The 26,155-nt window shown below is 45.0% G+C and overlaps 1 protein-coding gene across 1 annotated transcript in view; it reads right to left on the bottom strand.

The window, feature by feature from the left end:
* Positions 1 to 26,155, bottom strand: part of RYR2 (ryanodine receptor 2) — a 1,771,220-nt gene that overhangs the window by 1,086,278 nt on the left and 658,787 nt on the right. Inside the window, 2 exon segments of the mRNA XM_029593907.1 lie at positions 3,613 to 3,734; positions 18,129 to 18,293. Of these exon segments, the coding sequence (XP_029449767.1) occupies positions 3,613 to 3,734; positions 18,129 to 18,293 (287 nt within the window).

Raw genomic sequence — 26,155 nt, 5'->3', positions numbered from 1 at the left:
TACACGTACCTATAGATGTGTTTGAGGCTTGGGTTGGAGGTGTGTGGGTATGTATGGGGTGGGTGCATGGGTTTAGGAGTGCTTGGGTCTCTGTGGAAGGCTGTGGATGTATATTTATGTGAATTGTGAGTTTGTGTGGGGTTTGTAGGTATGTGTCTGCTGGGTTTAGGGGTATAAAAGTGTGTCAGGTTTCTGGGTTTGGATATGGAGTGTGTGTAAGGGTATTGGTATGTAGCAATGTGTGGGGGGATGTGAATGTGTATGGGAAGAGTAGAGGGAGATAGGTGGAGGCAAAATAAGGGTGTGTATGTGTGGTTTGCAGGTGCATGTGGGTAGCTAGTGAGTGGAGGTGTATGGCGAGTGGCATGTGTGGCACGGGTCCTAAATTCTTGCCCCTATGCCTCTATTAATATGTCCTTAAACATTTTCACCAAATTCTCACTTAACCTCTACTTTGGTTATATTGGGAATAAGGTGATGTAGAATAGGATGGCACTGTTTTGCCTATTCCTTTAAGTAAATGTGTGGACAGAGGGGGAGTGTCCCTTGTGGAAATATAAGTCTGAGTTTCTGAGTGCAGGAGGAGATTCTAAGAAGTTTTGATTCAGAGTGGGACAGGTCTGGACCTAGGTTCTGGGGATATCCCTAGGCATCCTATTACAATGTATATTGAGGGAACAAAAGCATAGCCCTGGGCACTTGCCTAGTGGCACCTGGAAGGAGACATGGACATTAACTACAAATGGTAATTCCATTGTTCTTTTTTCAAAAATTTCTTTCTCTGAAGACCTCATAGAATCTGTGTGTTGCGACTGCGGGCTACAGGTCCTGATGCGGGCGCGGCCGCTAGCTCATGGGAGAGCGTGAGCCCCTGAACCATAGCATGACTCAGAGAGGAGCCCCGAGCCACACCATGAGAGGTGAGTGCATGCAAGCACGGGCGAAGCAGGAACAAAGCAGGAGTGGAACAAAAGCAAGTAACTCAGAACAGGCACCAAGCAGGATCAGCCCTCCACTGGACCTACACGCACCAAGGAGACTCAGCAATGCAATGCTGGTCTCAGGAGTAGCCCTCCGGCCACTCAAAAGCCCTTTCGGACCCACTGCTTGGGAACGACGAGTGCGTGAGGCCAGACAGAGGCTGAGGGCAGGAACAAGACGAGGACTTGGAACTTGGAAGGATGAGGACGAGGACTCAGGTTACTCGGAAGACTCAGATGAAGACTTGGAACTTGGAAGGAGTCATACAAGGATTCAGGTTATTCAGAAGAGTTGGACAAGGATTCAGGTTACTCAGAATATCCCAGGCAAGGTTTCAGGACTCAGGTGAAAGTACTGGGTGAGAACTGCATCGCAGCGTGCCCTACACAGCCGCCCATGGCTGGTCGCGGACCACGCTGAGCACGAAGCAGACTCCAGGTGAAATAGTGGAACTTGAGACTGAAACATGTTGAAGCAGTTGGAGCAGGTTCTGGCAGAGTCTTGGACATGAAGCAGGCAAGGAACTCCGAAGACGGGACAGGATTCAAGACTTGGAACTTGGTACATTAAAAACAAGGGTCTTCTGGAGACTTGCGCTGCAGACGAGAAGAAGGCCTTGTACCACGAAGCGCCCTACACAGTCCTCCATGGACAGGTCATGGACCACGACGGTGGCTCGCCAGGAAAGGTGGACGCAGGAAACTGAGACTGGTTGCAGAGGCAAAGACGAAGGCATCAGGACCAAGACATCAGGAACACGGAACATCTGGAACAATAGGACTAATGAACGGAACCACAGAACATCAGGACATGGAACAGGTGACGAAGGAGCTCCGACGGAGGATGAGACCAGGAACATCAGGACGAGGAGTCCAGGAACATCAAGACAAGGAGTCATCAAGACAAGTGAAGACCACGGAGGGCCTGGACCGGCAAGGAAGAACATGGACAACCATGACATGAGGAACTGGAAGTGAGCCCTTTTATAGGGCTGAAGCAGGAAGTAAGCAGATGAGGACTTCCGGTGGGGCTGTTGCTTTTCCCGCCACTGTGAAGAGGCGCACACCAGCGCCTAGAGGAGGGCCCAGGGAGGAGCAGGACCCTGGACAGCAGCATCCCTGCCGCATGGTGAGCAGGAGCTTAGGCCCCAGTGGAGGCGTACAGGCCACAATAGAGGCGGATCCAGAGGCGGCCTCCTGCCATGAAGAGGAGCCCCAGATGGATGGAGCAGCAGCTGCTCAGGGTCGCAAGGCGCAATGTTTCGGCAGCACCAGGCCACGAAAGATGGAAGGAGACAGTGGCAGCCCTCCTACCACGGAGGGTGCTGGCGGCGGTGGTGGCTCCACGCCACAACGGAGCAATAACTCGGCGGTGGCACTAGGCCACAAAGGCAGATAACAGAGGCGGCCTGAGGTAAATGGAGAGGCCTGCTCGCGGGACGGGCTCCACGTGCTGATCACAACACTGTGTGAGTACTGATGAGATTATGTTTGAAGAATGACTAATGCATATGGATTTATAGGAGAAGATATACTTACCTTGATATACTGTACTACTAATGAAAAAAGAAGAAAAGTGTAGTGTGGTTGCTACAGCTGCTGTTAGCTATGCTGTGTTATCTTCTTGTATATTTTATTGCTAAATGCCTGCTGCTACCTCCCAAGAATAAAAGATATGATAAGTTTGAGCAGAAAGCCATTGTGACAGGCTCTGATTACTAAATCCTAGGGTTGTAGGTTTAATGTTATTGGTCTGCCAGTGCACGGCAAAAGAGAAGTTTTGTACATGGGAGCAGTGTGACAGTCATAGAGGAGAAAATGTTGATTTTAAATTTTCCTATCCAGCAACAGATGTTTATTCTCTTAAGCCTCTGAGCTAAATCCAATCTATCATCTACCCTACCATTGTTTTGTGAACCCACAGAGCTGATGCCAGGACCCAAAAACCCAGGTTCAGTGGTCTTTTATTTTATGTGCCACTAGCTAGTGATACAGGTGTGTCTGGTATTTGTGGGTGTATTAGAATGTTTGGGGTTGTGTATGTGTGGGGGGTGAGTATATATGGGGGTGTGTATGGTAGGGAGGGGTGAGGGGTGAGGGATGAGAGGTGACGTGTGTATACGTGAAAGAAAATTTGAAAAAGTGTGGGGGAGGGGGCATTTGGTGTCATCTATTGCCAACTGCTTTAGTTATTTTTTTCTGTCTCTATCTGCCTGTGTGTGTTTGTAGGAAGTGAGGGAAATGAACACTTTTGGAATGGAGTAGTGGTCAACATTTTATCAGTTTCCCCCCAGAAAGCAATGGGGATTATTATTGGAGGCTTGGTCCTCTGAAAATGTTTCCTGATATTTCTGGTTTTCACATTCTTCTGAGATATTCATATTTTCTACCAGCATGCCAAATTTAGTGAATTTCCATCTCTTTTTTGGAGAGTGATGGACAGACAGACAGATAGATATTGATCGCATTTATGTAATTCTTTCCAACATTCCATTTTTTTAAAGCACAAAAATGGATCTCACATCTGGTATGACAGCTACAGTAATCACCTGTTTCTTTTAAATAAGCTGCTGTCTAATGAGCTATTTTGCATGTGCTATGGACTTTAAAAGAGCAAACATTTTTAACAAACCTTATAAATCTATTGAAGAGGAAGACTGTGCTACGAATAACTCGAGCTGTCCGGGACTCTTCATGCTGCGATCTGGATAAAGTTAAGCCATCATCCATGTGGCCTTCATGGTGCATGATAGCCTGAAATACAAATAAAGACAGTAATTTTTAATGATTCAAATTTTCACTTTGGTTTCAGACCTTCTTACAATGTGACCCTCTTTGTTGACCCTCTTTGTTGTTACCAGGGGTTACTAAAGTGGAATAATCTGCCCATCCTGCTCTCAGTTTTCATTTGATAGTAACTGGGTGATCAGAGTACGTTCCCTGTCTTGGGTCAGTAGGTAATGTGTATAAGCTGCTGGCAAAGGAAATGAAAGCAGCTGACCAGAGACCAGAATCTCGCTGTATAAGGTTTGCTAGGCCTCAACAGTTGTTGAAAGAAGTTATTCTGTTCAATGTCATTAAAATATTGATGATTATGCTACCTGCACCAGCTGAGCTCTGCCAGCTCCTTGGCAGAATTATGCTGACACTTGCAGATTTCTTGCTGCATTGGGAGGATAGTTCTGAAAGAACCAGGAGTGAGTATTATGGAATTTATCATGGCTGATATGGTAGATAAGACAAGCTATGGGCTTGAGACATACAGTATTGTACAAAACTGTAGTCACACCTGATGAAATTGTATGTTTAAATGAATCAAAGTGAACAGAAGTTTAACAGATTGAAAATAATAAAATAGTAAATATGTTGTGCAAAAGGTTTGTGCACTCTTTCAGTTGTTACTTAGTAACATTTCCTCAACTGTGCCAGGTGTATACTCACCTTCCCACAACATCCTCTTCCCCCATCTGCTCTCCCCTCCTGATTAATCTGTTATTTAATGCTACAGAAATCTCCAGGGCATCACATTGTTCAAAAACAAAAATCTTTATTGGATGGATATGACCGCAGCATAGGTCAATATTACATAACCAATTCAAACATTAAACATATTCTTTTAAACCTGTAGGGGGACCATCATGAGTTGCAGCTAGTATCATGCTAATGCAATATTCAGCCATCGGGGATGACGTGCTTTTGAAGCCTCTCTCCTCCAATGCTCATGAACATCGATCTTTGCTTACCAGGTTAAAGATCTCTGTGGTGCAATGGCATTCTAGTCCATAGCAAGAGCAGGATTCACTTATTCAAGATTCAGCACAACTTTTGGGGTGGTGAGCAGGTCAAATCCTAGCCATCAAAGCCAAAGACTTGACAAATCATCTACACTCTCACCTAGCCATGCAACATAGTAGCAGGGATATCTGCTGGGTATTCACCCACCCATGCAATGTAGAAACAGGAATACCCACTGGGTATTCTCTGCCTAGCCATTTTTAATGTAACACTTGCCATGCACTCTTAGGACGTGGACACCCCCCCCCCCCCCCCCACACACACACACACACACACATGCCATGACTGTTTGATGCTCCATCTCACCCCACCATGTGGCTGTGAGACCACGTAATCGGTCCTGAGATGGGTGGGCTGGTTGGGGGAAAAAACCTCTGAAAGAAGAGTGGGCCAGCTCTGGCTTAAATTGAGCTCACTGGCCCTCCCACCAGCCTCTACCCCTCTCTTCTCAGAATTGGAGCACCCTCACAGTTGTGTTCTCTCCCACTAATAGAGGATGGCTGTGGCTCCTTGTTAGGATCCTGCCTGTGGCTGGACATGCAGGCAGTCCCCTACCTTTCTGCGCAGGCCGCCGCCAACGCCATCTTCGCGTGGCCCAGAGGTCGCTGCTGTGCCAATGCCTCCTTTCATCTTCCGCAGCCTAGCGCCGCTGCCCAGACTGCTGCCGCTCCTGCTTGTTGCGGCTGGAGCCACCATCAGGGTCCTTGCACGAGCGGCAGAGAAGCCACCTCAGCCACTGCCTGTTTCATCCGCAGCAGGGGTGCCGACACCACTGTCTGTTTCCATCTTCTTCGCGGCAGGGAGCCGCCTTCTCCCTGGCCTCCCATGCGGCATGGACACCGCGGCAGGCTCCTGCTCCCCGGACTTCCCTTAGGTGCGGGCGCACGCCTCTTCATTTCTCTTATAGGGCCAGCGGCGGGGAAAGCCCTGCGGCCCTCACCAGTGATGTCATCAGCCATTGCCTGGACCAGACCTATAAAAGGGCCCTGCTTCAGTCTCTTAGGGCCTTCAGATCTCGTCTTCACAGCGTCTGTGGTCTTCTTTCGGTCCAGGTCCTCCGTGGTCTTCCTGTGCCTTGATGGATCTTCTTTCCATGTTCTTCGTGTTCCTGAACCTCTTCACCTTGATGTTCCTGGTCTCATCCCTCGTCTGAGCTTCCTCGTTGCTTGTCTCGTGTTCCTGATGTTCCACATGTCCAGTTCTCCTGATGTCCTGATGTCCAGATGTTCCATGTCCAAAGGTACCATGTTCCACATTCCTGTCTTGACTCCGCCCGTCTCATCTTCAGCTCTTCGTCCAGTTCCCAGGTCCCTCGTCTGTTCACCTTTCCTGGCGTGCCACCGTCATGGTCCATGACCAGCCCATGGGGGGCTGTGTAGGGTGCCTTGTGGTACAAGGCCTACCTTCTTGTCTGCAGTGCAAGCCTCCAGAAGACTCCTGTTTTCAATGCCTGCTTCTGAACCCTGAGTCTTGAATCCTGTCCTGGTCTTTGGAGTTCCTTGTGCCTGCTTCCGTCCATGTCTAAGACTCTGCCAGAACCTGCTCCGCTTCAGCGTGGTCCACGACCAGCCATCAGCAGCTGTGTAGGGCGCACCTCGGTGCAGGCCTCTCCTGAATCTTTGTCATGTCCTGGCTTCAAAGTTCCACTGCTTCGTCTGGAGTCTGCTTTGCCTTAGGTGTGGTCCGCGACCAGCCATGGGTGGCTGTGTAGGGCACGCTGCGATGCAGCACTCACCCAGTACTTTCTCCTGAATCCTTGCCCGAAACCTCAAGCAACCTGAATCCTTGTCCGAGTCTTTTGAGTAACCTGAATCCTTGTCCGAGCCTTCTGAGTAACCTGAATCCTTGTCCGAGTCTTCTGAGTAACCTGAATCCTTGTCCGAGTCCTTCGAGTATTATGAGTCTTGCCTGGGTCCTCCAAGTAACCTGAGTCTTATCTGTGTCCTCCGAGTAACCTGAGTCTTGTCTGTGTCCTTTGAGTAACCTGCGTCTACGTCCAAGTCCTCTGAATATTCTGAATCTTCGTCTGAGTCTTCTTGTTCCTCCCCTCAGCCTCCATCTGCCCTCATGCACTCATCGTTCCCGAGTGGCAGGTCTGGAAGGGCTGTCGAGTGGCCGGAGGGCTACTCTCGAGACCAGCATTGTGTTGCTGGGTCTCATTGGTGCGTGTATGTCCAGTGGAGGGCTGAGCCTGCCTTGCTCTTAAGAACATAAGAACATAAGAAAATGCCATACTGGGTCAGACCAAGGGTCCATCAAGCCCAGCATCCTGTTTCCAACAGTGGCCAATCCAGGCAATAAGAACCTGGCAAGTACCCAAAAACTAAGTCTATTCCATGTAACCATTGCTAATGGCAGTGGCTATTCTCTAAGTGAACTTAATAGCAGGTAATGGATTTCTCCTCCAAGAACTTATCCAATCCTTTTTTAAACACAGCTATACTAACTGCACGAACCACATTCTCTGGCAACAAATTCCAGAGTTTAATTGTGCGTTGAGTAAAAAAGAACTTTATCCGATTAGTTTTAAATGTGCCCCATGCTAACTTCATGGAGTGCCCCCTAGTCTTTCTACTATCCGAAAGAGTAAATAACCGATTCACATCTACCCGTTCTAGACCTCTCATGATTTTAAACACCTCTATCATATCCCCCCTCAGTCGTCTCTTCTCCAAACTGAAAAGTCCTAACCTTTTTAGTCTTTCCTCATAGGGGAGTTGTTCCATTCCCTTTATCATTTTGGTAGCCCTTCTGTGTACCTTCTCCATCGCAATTATATCTTTTTTGAGATGCGGCGACCAGAATTGTACACAGTTTTCAAGGTGCGGTCTCACCATGGAGCGATACAGAGGCATTATGACATTTTCCTTTTTATTCATCATTCCTTTTCTAATAATTCCCAACATTCTGTTTGCTTTTTTGACTGCCGCAGCACACTGCACCGACGATTTCAATGTGTTATCCACTATGACACCTAGATCTCTTTCTTGGGTTGTAGCACCTAATATGGAACCCAACATTGTGTAATTATAGCATGGGTTATTTTTCCCTATATGCATCACCTTGCACTTATCCACATTAAATTTCATCTGCCATTTGGATGCCCAATTTTCCAGTCTCACAAGGTCTTCCTGCAATTTATCACAATCTGCTTGTGATTTAACTACTCTGTTCCAGTTGTTCCTTGCCTTCTTTTCAGTCCAGTCTTGCTTCTGCTTTGCCCATGCTCGTACCTTCTCATCTCTCGTGGTGTGTTTTGGGGCTCCTCCCTGAGCCGCGCCGTAATCCAAGGGCTCACCATCTCCCTTCAGACAGGACCGTGCCTCCGTGCTCCTAACACTCCTCAACTGTGTCAGATGCATACTTGCCGCCTCTATAAAGTGCCCACTATATCCTTTTTCCTCCCCCCTTGTCCTCCTCCTTCTCCTCCTGATTTTTCTGTTACTTAATGCTAAAGAAATCTCCAGAGCACCCCATTCTTCAAAAAGGAAGATCTTTATTGGATGGATATGGCCACAGCACAGGCCAACATTACATAACCAATTCAAACATTAAAGATATTCTCCTAAAGCTGTATACCAAGTGTGCATACAAATCACACAAAGTCATCTGCTGGAATGAAGAGATTAACCAAAAGATAGCACCTATTCTGCACATACCATGATGTTGCCTTGCTGAACAGTCGAAGAACTGTCCTGCCAGGAAAAAATCAGTCATTAGGTGAAATAACAGATCGTGGAAAGGAAAACTGTTGTGAACAGCAACTATTGCTGGAGGCAATCAGTCATAGTCGTGAGCCCTTGGGCTGTGGCACGGTTGACACAGTCTCCGAACTCCGGGCCTACCAACTCACTGGGCTATACAACCCTGGCCCATCAGGCAGCCGAGGGACAACAAACTTTCTCCTGCCACACAAGCAATGGACCTTCTAGGCAACCAGCTGCTCGTGCAGCAGGGAAAGGAACAAACCTCTGCATGGCTGTTCTGAGCAAGGGTGAGTCATCCCACAGCAGGACCTACAATGAAACGAGGAGAGAGGCTGCTGTCCAAGGTGGGAACCCAAGCCTGATGGCTGCATGGGGGGAACAAGAGCCTAAGGTAGGCCACAAGGAGGGAGAATGGAAGCCTCTCAGAGCTAGCAAGGTTCCCCAACTGCTGACCCACTTGCCAAAGTGCAAAGGCACTAAAAAGGCCGAAAGCCCCCATCCATGAAGTAGGCCACAAAGAGGTAGCTGAAGGAAAGAAAGCAGGAGGCAAGTCACTCACCAAAAACTCAAAAGAAAGAAGAGGCTGGTGAATGGGCCAGCCAAGGCTTAAATTGAACTTGCTTGCCCTCCCATCAGCCTCTACCCCTCTCCTCTAAGAGACAGAGCTCACCCACAGTTATGTCCTCCTCCACTAACAGAGGATGGGGGTGTCTCATTTAGCAGAAATAACATCTTCCAAATGTTTCCTGTAGCTAGCTAAGAGTCTTTCATTTGTACTTTGGACATTTTTTCCCCCACTCTTCCATGCACAGACTTCTAGCCCAGAAATATTTATAGGTCTCCTTGCATGCGGTCCCCATAGATTTGCAATATTCAAGTCTTGAGACTATGAAGGCCATTCCAAAACATTCCTTTCCTGTAAGTTTTTCGTGGTTGATGTTGAGGCATGTTTCAGATTGTTGTCTTGCTGAAATATTTAACCTCTCTCCTGGGTACACCCCACTCCACAGACCCTGTGGCACCTCTGTGTCTGTGTGACTTTCTTGCTAAACTCCCCGCTCCATGGGCAGTGCCTCCCTCTCTCCAGTACCTGCTGTCCTGCACACCTAGCAGCTGAGACCTCGCCTCCCGACGGTGAGGCTCACGGGGCTCCTCCCTGTGGGCGGAACCATCTCTCACCTCGGCCCAGGGCCCACAAACCCACAAATCCTAACAGGGGCAGGGTCATTTACCATGGCTTTGTGACCCCCGTAGCATTTTTCCCTTCGGCTTAGCAAATGAGCTCCTTAGCCAGTTAGTGTATCCCTCATGAAAACTGTTCCCTGCAGTAGGAAGAAACCACCATGCTACCGCTGACACTAGCCATAGCAATGACACCTCCACCAGCAGAATAGATCGGTCAGTCGCTGAATAACAGAGCTGAAGATGAAGCATGTGGCTACATTTCAAATAATTCTCTAATTCCAAAATGTTATAAATAGGGCTATTATCAAAAAGGGAAGGCAAATATGTCACTCTCCTCTTCTCCTTCAGCATCCCAAAGATTGATTGCCTTGCTGAATCTTGCAGCTCTTATGAAATTATGGGGTACAATTAATTTCATGTTAGTGTTTCATAACAAATAAAAATGCCCACAGTGGCTGCAGTATCAGCTCCACTAAAAGCTTTTCAGACCAATCAATTTGCTTCAGTGCACAGGATGATCAATGTCATTCCTTTTCATTGCATTTTGTGACAGTGAAGTCAGTATTGCCTTGTTTCTCAGTCAATATTAAGCCTAGAAATACACGGATTTATCTTATGACTGTGTTTAGGTCATGGCAATGAGAGAGAACGTGTTTGCATTAAAAAAAAAAACCTTTTTATTGGCACAAATAATTAAACATGCTGCTAGACTACCTTGTTTTTAAAAAAAAAAAAGATTTGTATGCGATAGCTTTCTCTTTTAAATTAACAACGGAGAATGCTGCAGATGTATTCCAGAAGTGAGACTATCCCCATGGTATTCTTTTGATCTAGAATATTAAAATTAGTCACTTTAGTAAGCTTCTGAATCCACAGTTTGCTCAGGACATGAACATTGTTGACAGCACTTTCAGCTCCTTAGGAAAAGGTTTAACGGGTAGATTCTGAAAGGTGCGCGCCGGATTTTGTAATCCGCACGCGCAAGGGGGAGTACAATTATGCGAGATTCACGTGGCGACGCATCCCGTCCTTTCCCAGTTCCTAACCTCCTACCCTAACCTCCTTTCCCCTTCCTCTCTCCGCCCTGCCCCCTATCTGTATCCTATCTAACCCCGTTTTGTTATTTTTTTACCATTTGCTCCTCAACAGGAGCAGTAGCAAGTTTCGCACGCTTCCCCAGTATAGCAGCAAATGGCCGCTGTACCAGCGCCTCCAACCCTGCCTCTGCCCACCCCCCGCCCCCGGACCACCCCTTTATCTGGGCCCAGCACTTCGGCGCATAACAGGGGTTAAGCACAAGGCCGAGCCCCTTTGAAGATGCGCTTGGTGCGTGCAAGGCCCAGCCACACATGAAACCCTCGTTTTTTACGCATGCGGGGGATTTAAAATTTGGCCGTAAGCTGGATAAAACATCTTACAGGAACAACTAATTTTGTTTTACAATAAGCAGCCGCAAAGGTAGTTCTGAAGATGATGCATCCAGATCTCCTAAACACAAGAGACTGGAAAAAGCAAACACAAAAAGTATGGAATGGCTTGAAATAGCACCAAAAATCTAGAAAACAAATCAAAAAGGGCCCTAATTTGGAAGATCACTGTTCTTGATGGAGTGTTTCACTTTTGACTCAAACATTTAACTTCTGTTCCTCAAAACCTAGCAAATGGCAAAAATCAATTATCAGATAGTCAGAAGTAACACAATAATGGCTAATGACAGGAATAATACTTCTTCCAAAGAAAGAGCCAAGTGAGGTCCCCAAAAAACATACAGTAGAAATATAGAAATGTGATGACAGAAACAGACCGAATGGCCTATCTAGTCTGCCCATCCACCTAACTAATTTCGCTTTATAATTCCCATCGCTCCCTCAGAGATTTTCTGTATTTATCCCATGTCTTCTTGAATTCAGATATCATTTTTGTCTCCACTGGTAGGCCATTCCATGCATCCATTGCCCTCTCTCTAAAGAAAGATTTCACAAGATTACTCCTGAGTCTACCTCCCTTCATCCTCAACCCATAACCCCTCCTTTCCGTTAAAAAAAGCTTGCATGAAAGCCTTTGAGATGTTTAAATGTCTCTATTATATCTCTCATTATCTCGCTCTTCCTTTGATATACATGCTTACATCTTTAAGTCTAACCCCATATGCTTTAATGCAAAGACCACTGACCATTTTGTAGCTATCCTCTGGACCAACTCCAATTAGTTTATATCCTTTTGAAAGTGAATTCTTCAGAATTGTACACAAAATTCCAAATGAGGTCACCAGGGACTTATCATCAACATCAACATCAACAGGGCAACATCAACTTCCTTTTGCTGCTGAACAGTCCTCTCCCATCCAGCCAAGCATCTTTCTGGCTTTTGCCATTCCTTTATCCACTTGTTTGGTAACCTTAAGATCATGAAACACAACCACCACCAGATCCCACTCTTCTTTCATGCTTAGAACAATTTCACTTCCAATTCTGTACCTTCCTAAGGATTTTTGCAGTCTATGCAGAACTCTTTGATTTTTTTTTAGCATCAAATTTTAGCTGCCAGACCCTAGACCATTCCTTGAGCTCTACTAGATTGCTCCTCATGCTTTGCATACCTTCCCAGCTGTCTACCCTGTTGCAGAGTTTTGGTGTCATCAGCAAAAATACAAACTTTCCCAACAATCCTTTCGCCATGTTGCTCACAAAAATGTTGAAAAGAACCAATCAAAGGACCGATGCCTGAGGCATACCTCTAGTAACGCCCCCTCTTCAGAGAAAACTCCATTTAATACTACTCTCCCACTCATCCAATTTTTAAGCCAATCAGACACTCTCCGGTTTATACCATGTGTGATCAATTTATTTATAATTCATCTATGCAGAACTGCATCAAGGCCTTACTGAAATCCAACATGTAAAAATCTAGCGCTCTCCAGTGATCCAACTCTCTGGCCATCCAATCATAGAAATTGATCAGAATCATCTGACAAGATCTATCTCTAGTGAAATCATGTTGCTTTGGATCTTGAAATGCATTGGATTTCAGAAACTGCACTCTCTTCTGTTTTAGCAGAGATTCCATTAATTTTCTCCAGAGGTCAGACTGATTGGTCTGTGGTTCCCAGCTGTGGGAAAAAGCAGCTATTTCCACAGGCCTGGAGACAAACTAAACTGACTCCAGTCTTCTTAAAGCAGTAACTCTTTATTATAACTTCACACATGCACAACCATAGACTGTCTTCTACTCAGACAGTATACACTATTTACTTACAGTGTGTTGCTTCATCTCAGCTCAATGTTTGGACAGTATTGCATACGGGAGCTACCTTCATCTTGGAGACCTCAGGCCTGGTCTGGTTATCTCCATCTGAATCCCAGCTCTTATACCACAGTCTCTGGTTTCGCCCTCTGAGCCCCACCTGCCCCACAGGATCCTGTCCATAAAGCACACTTTCCTTAAGGCATTCAAGAAGAACCAGGCACGTAGCCTGGTCCTGCACAGGTACACAGGGGAACACTAGGGGCACTGCCTCATACAGCCCTCCCTACAGCTTGGACCCATAGGGCTAAGTGTCCCTACTCCCTCCTGGATCACAACCAGGAGAGTCCAAGACCTCTCAGTCCCCTTCTCTTAGGGTTACCCTCGACTACATCACGATCACCATTCAATATGCCGTAATCACAGTGCATATCCCTAGTCCTTTAATCAAGCCTTTTTCTGGTTCCAGGTTCAAATTCCACTCTGATGGAGCTATAAGGACCAAATGGGGAACCATCAGTACTGGTTCCTCTATCACCAGCTGCGTCCGCTTCTTAGCTTCTGGTATAGACTCCCATCCTTGGCTGCTCTGATTCCTCTGCAGCTGGAGTCTCCACAGCGCCATCTTCTGGGCTCTCTGTGGACTCTTCCACCAGGTTCTCTACAGTACCTCCCTCTGGACTCTCTGCGGTCTCCTCTTCTGTACACTCTGGCCACTTGCTCACGCCGGTCGCTGGTTCTTCCGCAGCCTCACTCGATGGGGTCTCTGCAGCACTACCCTCTGGGCTCTCCATTACATTTCTCGCTTTCCTTTCCATGCCCTCTCTCTCTCTGGGCTTCTCACATGAGTTATCTTTGGACTCTCAGTAATGTTTGGGTACTCTACAGGTCTTCATCCGGACCACCTGTAGCGCTGACTTTCAAATTCTCACTACTGCCTCCCGGGCAGACTCACTTGCTCTCTTCAGGGTTCTTCACATTCCCCTTCTCTATGCTTCTCATGGGAGCTGTTTCTGAAGAGTCTGGATCAAGGCCTCCATCATACTCTCTCTGACTGCTCCCTTCTGGTGCTGCCATATCCTGGCTACTCCATTCCAGGTTTTCTTTCTGGCTGCACACCTAGCTCGGTAAGTGGTTTTTCCCTTGATTTGCGGTCAGTTTCCGGCAGCATATCTCTCGGTGCCCTACAGATACCAACCGCACGCCTGCCTCATTTTCGATGGCGACCGGGTTTAGAAAATGCCCCGCGTGTCCGAGGACCATGTCCATCATGGACCCTCACAGTATTTGTGTTTTGTGCTTAGGTCCCTTGCATGACATCCGTCGATGCCCTAGTTGCACACAATGACCTCCAAAGGCAGGCGTGCTCGTCTGGACAAGATGGAGCATTTGTTTGCTTCAAAACGCTCTGCTCCATCGACGCCAGTTCAAGTGCCACCGACCGGAGAGGGTCCATCGACCTCGGAGACGCCCCGCCAGGAACATCGTGGAGCGGGTGACCGTCCATCACTGACACCATTGAAGGCATTGGTGTCATTGCCACGGTGCTGGGGAAAGACCGGATCGATCACCGAGGGAAACATCATCACGGCACAGACATGCGTCCCCGCCCAGTGCCGGCACCAACATCGCAGTGGCATCGACTTCCACCAAGCCGCCTGTGAAGAGGGCCCGGGAAGAGGAGCCCCCATCCTCCTCTGGTCCTGGGACCCTGAGGTGTTCCCCGCCGATATCAGTGCCGGGTACAGACCCTCCACAGATCGCTATGGAGCATCCAGAAACGCCTAGCCTGCCTCCTACCCCAGCTGCCGTGCCATCCATGCCGGCTTTTCGGGAGGAATTGGGCCGCATGGTCCAAGAGGCAGTGCTGAATGCCCTTCGGGGCTTCCATTCGCCACCGGTGCCAGCCCCCATACCAGCAACAGAACCAGCATCCTCGATGTTCGCACCGCTCTTCGAGTGCCTGGACACCCTCATCTGTGCCCTGTAAACTCAGCCCATGCCATCGAACAAGCCGGCATCGAGTTGACCATCAAGGCCTCCGCAGGTCCCGATTCCCATACTGGGTTCCTCGGAGCAGGAAGAAGGGATATCCAGCCCAATCCCACTGATGCCAGAGCCCATTCAAGGGCCATCGGGGCTGTCTGTGCCTAAGCGCACTGCATCTGCCTCGATGCCAACACAGCCTCCCTCGAAGCCGGTACCGCATCCATCGATGCCACCTCGACACTCTTCAATGCCTTCTTGACCTCCAGGTGCTGGCATCCTTCCTCCCTCAGAAATACCGGTGAGAGAGCCCTATGATCTATGGGAAGAGGCATCCTCGAATCATTCCTCACATGATTCTGAGGAATTGCTTTCAGAGCCTTCCCCTCTGGAAGAAAGACGCCATTTTCCCCCAGAGGACCTCTCTTTTGCCAGCTTTGTCAAGGAAATGTCTGAGACCATACTATTTCCACTGATAAAGGAGGAGGACGCCACAAAATGTTGGAGGTCTTACAATTTGTAGATGCTCCAAAAGAGGTGATGGCGATACCAGTGTACGATGTTCTCCTTGACTTCTTGCACTGCCTGTGGGAACATCCAGGTACTGTACCTCCAGTCAAAAGATAGGTACAGTATAGAGGTGAAATTCTTTTAAGCCTGAAAGAAGACCAAGATCTGGGTGAGATCATAACTGATGAACTTAAGGTGGCAAACAAATGACCAGAAAGATGCTTGGCTGCACAAGAAAAGGAACAGTCAGCAGAAGGAGGTAATATCGTATAAATCCCTAGTGATATCTTATTTGGAATACTGTATATGTTTCTAGAGATTGCACCTTCAATAAGATATAAACTGGTTGGAGTTGGGCCAGCGGTAGCTTATAAAATAGTTCTAAAGCATATGAAAGCATATAAAAAAAATTTAAGATCTCATCATGTATACCCTAGCAGAAAGGCAGGATAGATAAATATGATACAGACATTTAAATACCTAAAAGCTTTCTTGCAGAGCAGGCAGGCCTCTTTCAAAGGGAAGAGGCTGTAGAATGAGGAGGGGTCATGGGATGAGGGTGAAATGGGATAGACTCAGTAGAAATCAAAATAAATATTTCTTTACAGAGGATCATGGATGCATGAGATTTGTGCAATGTTCTCTCCACCTAGCTTGATGGACTCTCTACCTGGGTAACATCAAGCTAGGTGGAGAGAACATTGCCCAAATCACATCTTGGAGTGAGTTTCCTCACTTCGAAGGCCATCAAATCTTCACAAGAGACCACTGTTCTGTTTGTACATGTCACGTAGAATGTCAAAGTGGCCCCTAACCCCCTACACTCATACCTAAACCCCACCTCGAGTTACTAGGTGGGCCTACCATAGGGATACAAATACCTACCTATGGGGATGACATCACAGCCAGTCTCTCTCTCTCCCCTTCAATTCACCTCAAATAGGCCTTATGGGAGACATCGCAAAAGGTGATAAAACCTTACTGCATGGTCATGGCAGCTATCGCACAGCCTAACACAATTCAAAGAGGTGTTGTTAAAATCAGCATTACAGCTGTGCAATAGCTCTTCGCAGACAGGCTAACCCAGCCCATTCTCCACCCCTAACTTCTCCTTTTTTCGGAATTTGCATTGCACCATATGATATGGTGCTATCGCATGCGTTAACGGGGGCTTTTCGCATGCAATAAGCCCTTAACACATGCGAAAACGCCTTATCGCATTTTGATAAATGACCCCCTTAATTAGTTAGGGGTAGTAACTGCCGCAATAAGCAAGCTACACCCATGCTTATTTGTTTACCCAGACTAAATAATTCAGTCCTTGTTGGTTGTTGTCTGTATATAGATCCACTTTTCTTCATTCCCCCTGCCATTGAGGCAGAGAGTTATGCTGGATATGCATGAAGTATCAGTCATTCTCCCCTGCCGTTGAAGCAGAGAGCTATGCTGGATATGCATTGAAAGTGAAGTATCAGACTTTCTCCACTGCCATTTTGCTGTATAACTGCCACAGATTCTTAAAAAATAAGCTGCTGCAAGAAACTGGGGACTGTGACTATATCCTGCTCATCCACGGAGAAAGGGAAGTAAGATTACAGAATGGTGGGAAATTAAGATAGGACCACAGGTAATCTTGTCAAACCAAAGCTTCCCTTGGTCTCTCTCTCCATTGAAGAAAAAGCATTTAAGCGCCTTAACACTTTGTTTTGGAGATACAGAAGTTGATATGCCGTGGGCTGGTCCTGGTGAGCAAAAATATTCCCCAGGTAAAGTTTGCCAAGTTTCTTTTCTCAGATATTCAGCAGAACATAGTCAGATAAGTGTCCCACTGAATACACTTGGTTAAAGGTACTCAGATAAAGTTATCTGGGTACTTTGAGGACAGGTATTTTTCTAACCAGACTAACCAGGCTAACTTTAGCCAAGTAGCTCTGAACATCTGTGCTCCCCAGCTAAAATGTAAGCATGCTCCTAGAACACGTCCATTACTGCCTCATTTTAAATGACTAGATTTTGTCCAGGTAAGGAGCCACCATGATAAAATGTAGTCAGAGGGAATATTCAAAACTCAGGTTTTGTTTACATAACTAGATAAGTTATCTGGGCAGACCCTTTGAATATCAACCTCTTGGTGCCTGTGTTTAAAATCAAGGACTCTAGCATGCTACTATACATTTTCTCAAATATTTCTTTTTTATGAATAGAAAGGGTTGGAGCTTCCTTTTGTTTAAGCAATGCAGAAAGAGCCAAGATTTCTTAGCGTAGACTGAGATTGTTGAATTCAAGACTCAGGAGATTCTTTGGAGAGCATGACTTCAGTTTCCTACAACAGTCTTTACTAAAATTACAGCTTACAAATATCAGGCCTCATTCTTTGATTATAATCATCTCTGTGGCTGGCAATAATCTGATTTTATTCCTAAATTTTCCATCTGTTTGAACAATAAGCAACAACCTTCAATCTGGAATGAACAACTTTGACAAGTTTCTACACCTCAATCTTGTGATTTAAAACTATCCCAAAAATACCAGCAGAACTACTCTATTCATTATTCACAAACTGTTTCTGATATGCTTTCTTAGAAAACTGGTCCAGAGTATCCTAGTTAGACTATGGAATGATTTAAACTACAGATGTTTGTAATCCTTTATGCTTGCCCCATATACTGTACAGAACATCTGGGTATCACTTGGTAGAACACATTTCTAATTACAATCTTACCTTGCGCTGTACAGAACCCATTCTGACAGACTTAGCATCAACAGACTGGTAAGTGAGCCACAGTCCCATATCTGCATGCTGTATATAGCAGACTGAGTCCCCATATTTAATTTCAGGCACTCCCATGCCTTCTGCCTCTTTCCTTATGCCTGCATCCAACTTTTCCTTTAAAAAATAAAATAGAAAGGAAGTCAGCATAATGTATCTACAATGTAACAAATTGAAAAAGTGTGTCAGTTCTTTCCTTGACTACAAAAATAATTATAGCAAATCACATGTTCTACTCAGAGTAAAGAGTTACAACTCAAGCACATAGAAAGAACAGGGAGGTGCTGTATGGCAACTGTGACCTTCCCATTGCAACCTGTATTTCATGCTTTTGGTCTAATGTTTCCAACCACATTGCAAATCACTGTAAAAGCAGGAAATGAAAGATTCAAGGTGAAATGTTGAATTTTTCTTTTAGGGGTGAATTTACAAAAGCATTTACGGGTAGAGAACACCGTAGAATGCACGTAAGTTAGCTTTGTGAAAATATCCCCGGGGGGGGGGGGGGGGGGGGGAATCCTTGTAAAACGTATGTGCAGAAGAGATCTTGCAGGCACTTTTACACATACTGCAAAGCGGAGTTGCTGGAGATGGAGCTGGGGCGAAGAAATTATTGACTTAGAAAATCTTCTCAGAAGAAGCAGGCATAAATGTGCACACTTATGTCACGCAAATGCATGCGCAGTTCCATTAATTTTCAAGCAGACTTACACACGTTAAGTCCGTTTTGGAAATAAGGGCTGTAATTCACATGCCTCAGCCCTCTGTGGGCTATTATACAATTAGGTTCATAAAGAATACGGTTCATCTGAAGGTGCTGTGTGCTGTGCTGAGATTGCCAACAGGTATGCTAAACACTACTAATGGAGACAGTAATTTTTCAATGATGAGGACAACCATCCACTGGAATGCAGACAAATACCAACAAGTAGTTTCAGATAAACCACCAAAAAATGTTCAGACGGTGATATTTTTTAGTCATTACCATCCACAATTAATCAGGAGGTGAAACATTTTTTAGCCTTTTGTCAGTCCATCAAGCAATCCTATGCCCGAGCTATTAGTTACATTTGGTAGCTCACGGGACGGCCCCGTGAGCTGCCACATTCATCCCAGACACTGCGTGCCACTTTCTGAGGCATGGACGCCATCAATGTAGGAATGCCGCCAAGTGCAGTGCACTGAGCCTGGACACCACCATCTTCCTGCTCCATCCCGGGGCCTCCTTATGTCCGTGCGTGTGACCTGCACAGAGACTTAAAGGGCTCATGGTGGGAATGGCCCCCACGGCACCTTGTGATGACATCACTAGCTTTCCCTCAATAAGGCTTCCCAGGACAATTTCACAATGCCTCAGCAACAGGTCTCCTGCCTAGTGAAGTATGTATTGCTCCTGCATTCTGCTGGTCATGTGTTCCAGTGTTCCTGCGTCCAGTCTCGCCTTGCCCAGCCTGTCTCATCCAGCCTCGCCTTGCCCAACCTGTCTCATCCAGCCTGTCTCATCCAGTGTCTCTTCATGCATCTTCGCCTACCCCTGACCTGATCTCCTGCATTGGACCTGACCACCCTTGCCTGCCACCTGGACCTGACCACGCTTGCCTGCCACCTGGACCTGACCTCTTACCTTTGACCTGTTTCCATTTGTCTGCCGCCTGCCCAACTCTTAGTCTGTTCCCAGTATCTCCAGACTGCTTACTGTCCTGACCCTGTCATGCCCTTTGACTCTTACTCAATCTACTGCCCTAGGGATCCACCTAAGTTTTGCCGGCCACCAGAACCCAAGGGCTCAAACTGTGGGGAAGGCAGCTCGAATAGGCAAAGATCCAGACTATCCTGCTTCAAAGCACATTTGCCAGCTGTCAGTGTAGGCCTCAATTTTTCACCTATGATGCAGCATTATCTATACCACACCATTAAAGGCTCACTCCCATGCCGCTCATCACACTATTTTAATATATTAAATGTATAGAATTGTCCTTTGTCACCAGATATGGGCTAACACAGTTCTGATACTTCCACAGTGTGTCTATGGATAATAAGAGGCTGGGCTAGATGAGACTGTGGACAGGCTGAGTAGCTGGAACAAGGCTTAGACAGGTACACAAACTGGAAGCTTGGACACAGCATGCAGGCTGGGCTTTGAAAAGGCTTGGTAGACAGGATGAGGAAAGACGGTACAGGAGCTGGAAAAGACAAGGATTGGTACAAGCTGATGCAGATAAGGCTTGGTTTAAGCTGGAGCAGGTAAAGCCTAGTATTGGCTGGAGCAGATAAGGCTTGGTGCAGACTGGACTGGAAGGCAAGGCTGGTGCAGGGTTGGCCTGGATATTGGAGTTGGAAACAGAACAGGGACTGGGGCTGCAATAGACTGAGACAAGAAAAGATAGCGAGCACAGCCAGGGAACGAAACAAGCAAATCAGACTACTGGGCACAAATAGGGCAGGAGCAGTAGACAGGATACTGGAACAGATAAGGAGCTTGACTGGATACTGGAATAGAAAGGACTATACAGGATACTGGAAGAGACACGACTAGAAGGGCATAACAAGACCAGACAAGGACAAGGACAAGACTGACAAGGTTGACTAGGGCAGGACTTAGACAAGGCAGACAAGGGTAACACAGAACAGAGAATAGAGAAGCCAGAAGGCAAAAAGGTTGGAGGCCCGTAAACCACTAGGCAATAGGCCCGAAGGCTCTTAGGTAAAGAGAGAGGCCATGATTATAAAATGAACTACGGCCCAGCTCCATTATTAATTAGACTTTTGTTAATACCATTACCTTCTAGATATATACCAGTTTTTTGTATTTTTTAATTTTATTTTAATTCTATTTTATTTTAATTTTATTTTTCATTTTTAACTTTGTAAACCGTTTTGACAAAAAAACCTTGCTTTGAAAAACGGTATATAAATACTTTAAAATAAATAAATAAATAAATAAGATAGGCCACAAGACAGGGTAAAGTAAAGAGCAGCCCCGAAGGCCACAATTCAAGGCAAGGCTTAGATTGGCCAAAAAGCTAGAAGCAAAAAAGAAAGAGGCCACAAAGCAAGGCAAGGCCTGAGTAGGCTACAAGGCAAGGCAAGGCAAGGAACAAGAAGGCCCAGAATCTACAAGGCATAGAAAAAAGAGACAGCAGCCAGGTCAGACAGCAAAGGGTGACTCCATGAGAAGGCAAGGGTAGAATGGCAGAGCTGGGTTACATAGGGATGGAGTTTGAGTGTGGTACAAGCAGTAAGAAGGAGCTGGGCAAGGCTGGCGGGTAAGCTCTTTGAGGATCCCTGGTGGAACAGAGACTGTAAGACAGACTGAGTCAGGAGACCACTGAGTGGATGATTTGGATAGCTCAGAATGGAGCTCACTGGAGACCTCTGCTGGTGAGGAGGTGGCATAGTAGGAAGAATCAGGAAAGGATAAACATGTGAAACAGGTGATATCCTAACACATTTCCTCGATTTTTCAAAGAAAAACCATTTGGGTATTTTATTTATTTAATTTGATATATATTCTGCTTTTTGACACTTCAAAGCAGATTACATTCAAGTACTGCAGGTATTTCCCTCTCCCCAGAAGGCTAACAATCTAAGTTGTTAATTTTAAAACAAGTGTGCGGGCGCCCATATACGCACGTAAGCACATGTGAGTGCACATACGCAGGAATTTTAAATCATTCACACAAGTATGTACAAGCTATTTAAAATACACCTAGCGCGTATATGTGCTTCTAATTTTAAGTGGTTACATGAGCAAATATTATTTGTATATCTTCCTTAGGAATATGTCGGCTTTAATGTTCGCAGCTAAGCAGATTTTAAAACATGCACACGTGAAGGAAACAGCCAGTTTGATCACTTAGTCCACCAGTTTGCCCAGTCTACCTCTAGGTCATCAAGACCTTTCTGGTTCTTCAGTCTGCACTTCCCCCAGTGTACCCGACCAGACACGCTAAATATAGCCTGCTAACTTTAGGACAGTTTTTGGTCCAACCAAACTTAGCCAGCTAAGTCATTTGGTTAATTTCTGAGTTGTACAGGTAACAGCCATAGGCCCATCGATTTCGCTGATTATAAAATAGCACCTAGGGATGGTAACTTTCACATTTGCACACTTACATCGGCCCGCGTGCATATGCACGCATGTTATAAAACAGCCTGGCCGCATGCACATGTATGCCAAATTATAAGTGGATGAGTGCATGTGCACTCAAATCCCGGGATTTTCAAGGGAGTACACGACATCGCCATTCCTAGTTTTACCAGTTTGTCCTCAGTTCGCCCAGTTAAGAGAGAGGTCCTCTAATCCCCCCTGGTTTGATAGCCTTCACTTCCCTAGTTAGCCCCTACCCTTAAAACCCTGCACATCTGCCTAGTTTTCTTTAAATTTTAACTTTCACGGCATCCATACCAGAAGTGAAGTTACGCGGCAGAGGGCTTCGGTGCGCACTGGGTACCGTCACTTTTTACAAGCACATCTTTGGTTCATGCCCCAAAACATCCATGCCCCATCCAGACCACTCCCACACCACTTTCTGAAAACTTTAGAGATCTGTGCGCTGCGTAAATTGAGTCATCTGCCTTGAGATTCCAGAAACTCCAATTTACGGTAAACAGCTAATTTATCCTGTATCAGGTAGTATCACAAGTCTGAATCCCTGTTAGCTGTTAATCCAATGTTCCCAATTTACTTTCATGCAGGTTCAGAGACTGAACCTGGGAACTGACTCAGACTTGTTCCCAGTACAGAATCCATTCTGTCTGGGAACAACTGCTAGATAGTGGCAATAGCGTCCACAGTGATTCCAATGTGACCATCTGGCGTTTATTAAGTAGAGTGGAGTTGGGACTTGCCACACCAAAGGAACCTCCATCAACCCACATTGGGTATCTAACTCCTGAGCGTCCACCTCTACAGAAACCCGATTCATCACTTTCAGCAGCATCTCTTCTGTCCGAGGGGAACTCTGACTATTTTGAAATATGGTGATGAACTTGGTGATACAACCTCCTCATTGGAACCATCAGAAGAGATGACCTCCATCACAACCACCACTTCTGAGGTTTCACTAAGAAAGTCCCAAGTCAGATTTGGAGGCAGGGTGTTGTTATCTAGGCCTAGCAAGATCTCTCCACTCAAGGCAGTTGCTCTGTTGCCTAGCCCTACCAAGCCTAGGGTCATTCCTCGTGAAGTGAAAGCTTACAAATCTACTGAGGTTTGTTTGTGCAACAAGGGAGGTCAGGAAGGGATCTGGCAGATAAGACTTTGTCTTCCCCTTGTGCTTCTTCATATTGTGGATAAGTAAAAAGGCAAACAAAATTACAGCATTCACTCGAAGCTCTGCCTATTCACACCTCCCCAACTCACAGCCATCTTAAATCCCCCCCTTTTTTTTTTCATTTTAGCTAATAAACCTCCAGTTAACCTTTTGCGTAAAAAAAACATATATTTGCAAAGCTGCTCAGCTGCCAATAGATACCAAATAAAGACTCAAGTATGAACATATGACCATTTAAAAAAATAAACTTCTAAGTTAACATTATTGTTAAATGAAAAAGTATGATTAAAAAAGGAAATGTGCATGCAGGAACGATCCAAGATGGATACATAGCAGTTGCTACATGTCTGAGCTCCAGGTGCCAAGATTTTTAAGCATTTATTTTATCTTATTTTTCCTTAAACCTGGAAAGGAAAATTTTCAAAGACATTTATCCAGGTAAATTTTCTTTTTTCCTATCTTGACAGATCCTTCGCATTTTTGAGGGCTTTGTGGGATATTATTCATAGCTAGTACTGAGGTTTCATTTTGGTTTGTCTTGTCCCTTTTCTTTATTTATAATGATCATTTTCTATTTCAAATTGCTTCTAGAAATTAACATCATAAAATTTAATAAACTATTTCAAAAAGGCAATTTACCACCTTTTTCTAATATTCTGTTGCCCAGATGAACTTGCCTGAAAAGCAAGAATATTAATGGCCCCAGTTTCATGAAAATGGGGTAGTTCAGAATAATCAGGCTACTATATCATATCTGTATCTTTATCAAGGGATAGCAGTGCTGGAATTCCATGACTATATACTATCATTGTAACTCTATTAGCCGATCACATTGCCACTTTGAAAAAAACAGGTTCATGATATTATAGGTCTGTACATTCGGGACCCGACAGAACATGGTTTGATAGAATCTGGCATCGCTTACAACCCGGTAACTGATTGGACACCAATTTTGGCGCCCTATGTTTGGTTTTACACCTTTAAGACTTTAGCTTCCAATCGTTTTCGCATGTGTGAAATCTAGCTTCTGTGTAAACCTGTGCCAGTGAAAGCATACAAAACCTTAGTTCCTGTCTGAAGGCTGAATTTTAAAGCAATCTCACCAGCTCAGTCACCTGACATTAATGGAAGGTTCCCAGAAAAAGAAAAGAAAAGCATGGTCAGTACAGCATGTGTGTGTGTGTGTGTGTGTGTGTGCTCTTGACTTACTCAAAACTGGAAAAAGGCAGGCAGATGTGTGCCGACAGATGGGAACGAGTGAATCCACTTTAAGAGGCTGGATAAAACAAGAATGCATGGCTATCATAATACTGTATTGCAATTAATGTAGCTGGTTTGACTTGTCCTATAAAAATCTTTAAATTCAATAGAATGCAGACAGGCTTATAAAGAAGGCATTGGTTAAAGCTAATCTATCTTGCCTATCACAACCATATTTACGTTTTCATTTATGACTGCTTTTATGACCATGTCACAGTTTATTATTTTATACTTTGTATAGATTTTTTAAATGATTTATTTGATTTTACTACCTGTGTTTATAATAGTTCAAGATTTTATTTCCCTTATATTATATATTTTTATTTTTATTTTCTGAAATATGAGTATAATTTAATTGTTGGTACATATGATGTTCTTAACTTTTTGTTATTTACATTATTACATTTTATTTATTTTTATGATTTTAATTACCATTATTGTTCCTTTATATCATTGATATTTTTTTCTAATCCATTGAAATATCTGTAAATCAATGTGATGGTAACTCCAAACACCAGTATATAAAAACTTAATAAATAAATAAATAAATAAATAAATAGATAAAACGTGATGTGACAATTTGGACACCAAGCACCAGGTTCTATCAGGTCCCGAGTGTATGTTGGCAGCAGTCTAGAACTATTCACTGTTCACTATCTTCTAGTAAAGTCAATTGTATACATTCATTTCCAGGTTATATCTACTAACAGCAAAATACTTTCAGAAAGTCAGAAATAAGATAGGGTGGGACACAGGAGGGATAACTTTCAAACAAATGTGTTCAGCAGCATATACACATGTATATGGCCATGAGCAGATATGCACAAGTATTTTATAACTCACATGTATGAAATATGTGCATTTTATAAAATACGCGTATCTCTATCTCACAACATACACAAATGTAGGCTTATTCGCAAATATATGCAATGCACTGAAGCCACATATATCAATGCTTTGAATAGAAGTACTTTTCCCACCAATTTTTTTAATATGCACGCATATATTTTACGTGCAAAAGTAAAAAGTAGGATTTACACATGGAAGTCGGCCAATTTTAAAACATTGTGCGCGTACATGAAATAAACCAGTTTACCAATGAGTCCATCAGTGCTCCCAATTCTTCTCCAGATCATCTAGACCTTCCTGGTTCTTCAGCCTGCATTCCCCCCAGGTCACCCAGACTTCCCATCCACTCAGTACTATTTAAAAAACACATTTAATATCACTCACGTCAGATAATTAGCAGGTAAAAAAAATGTGAGTAAACTAGCACATGTACGCATGTAAAATAGCAACTTATGAGCATGTGTTGGACCCGCCTGATAATGCCCCTAGATCACCTCTTTTTTATGAGCATATATGCGTGCATTAAAGTAAAAATACCTGCATATTTTTTACTTTTTTGAAATACGAAATACATACGTAGAGGCTACTTATGCG

Source organism: Rhinatrema bivittatum, chromosome 3 (assembly GCF_901001135.1).
Source record: "Rhinatrema bivittatum chromosome 3, aRhiBiv1.1, whole genome shotgun sequence".
Taxonomy (NCBI): Eukaryota; Metazoa; Chordata; class Amphibia; order Gymnophiona; family Rhinatrematidae; genus Rhinatrema; species Rhinatrema bivittatum.
The sequence above is the reverse complement of the archived record's forward strand: the minus strand, read 5'-3'. Positions and strand labels throughout refer to the sequence as shown.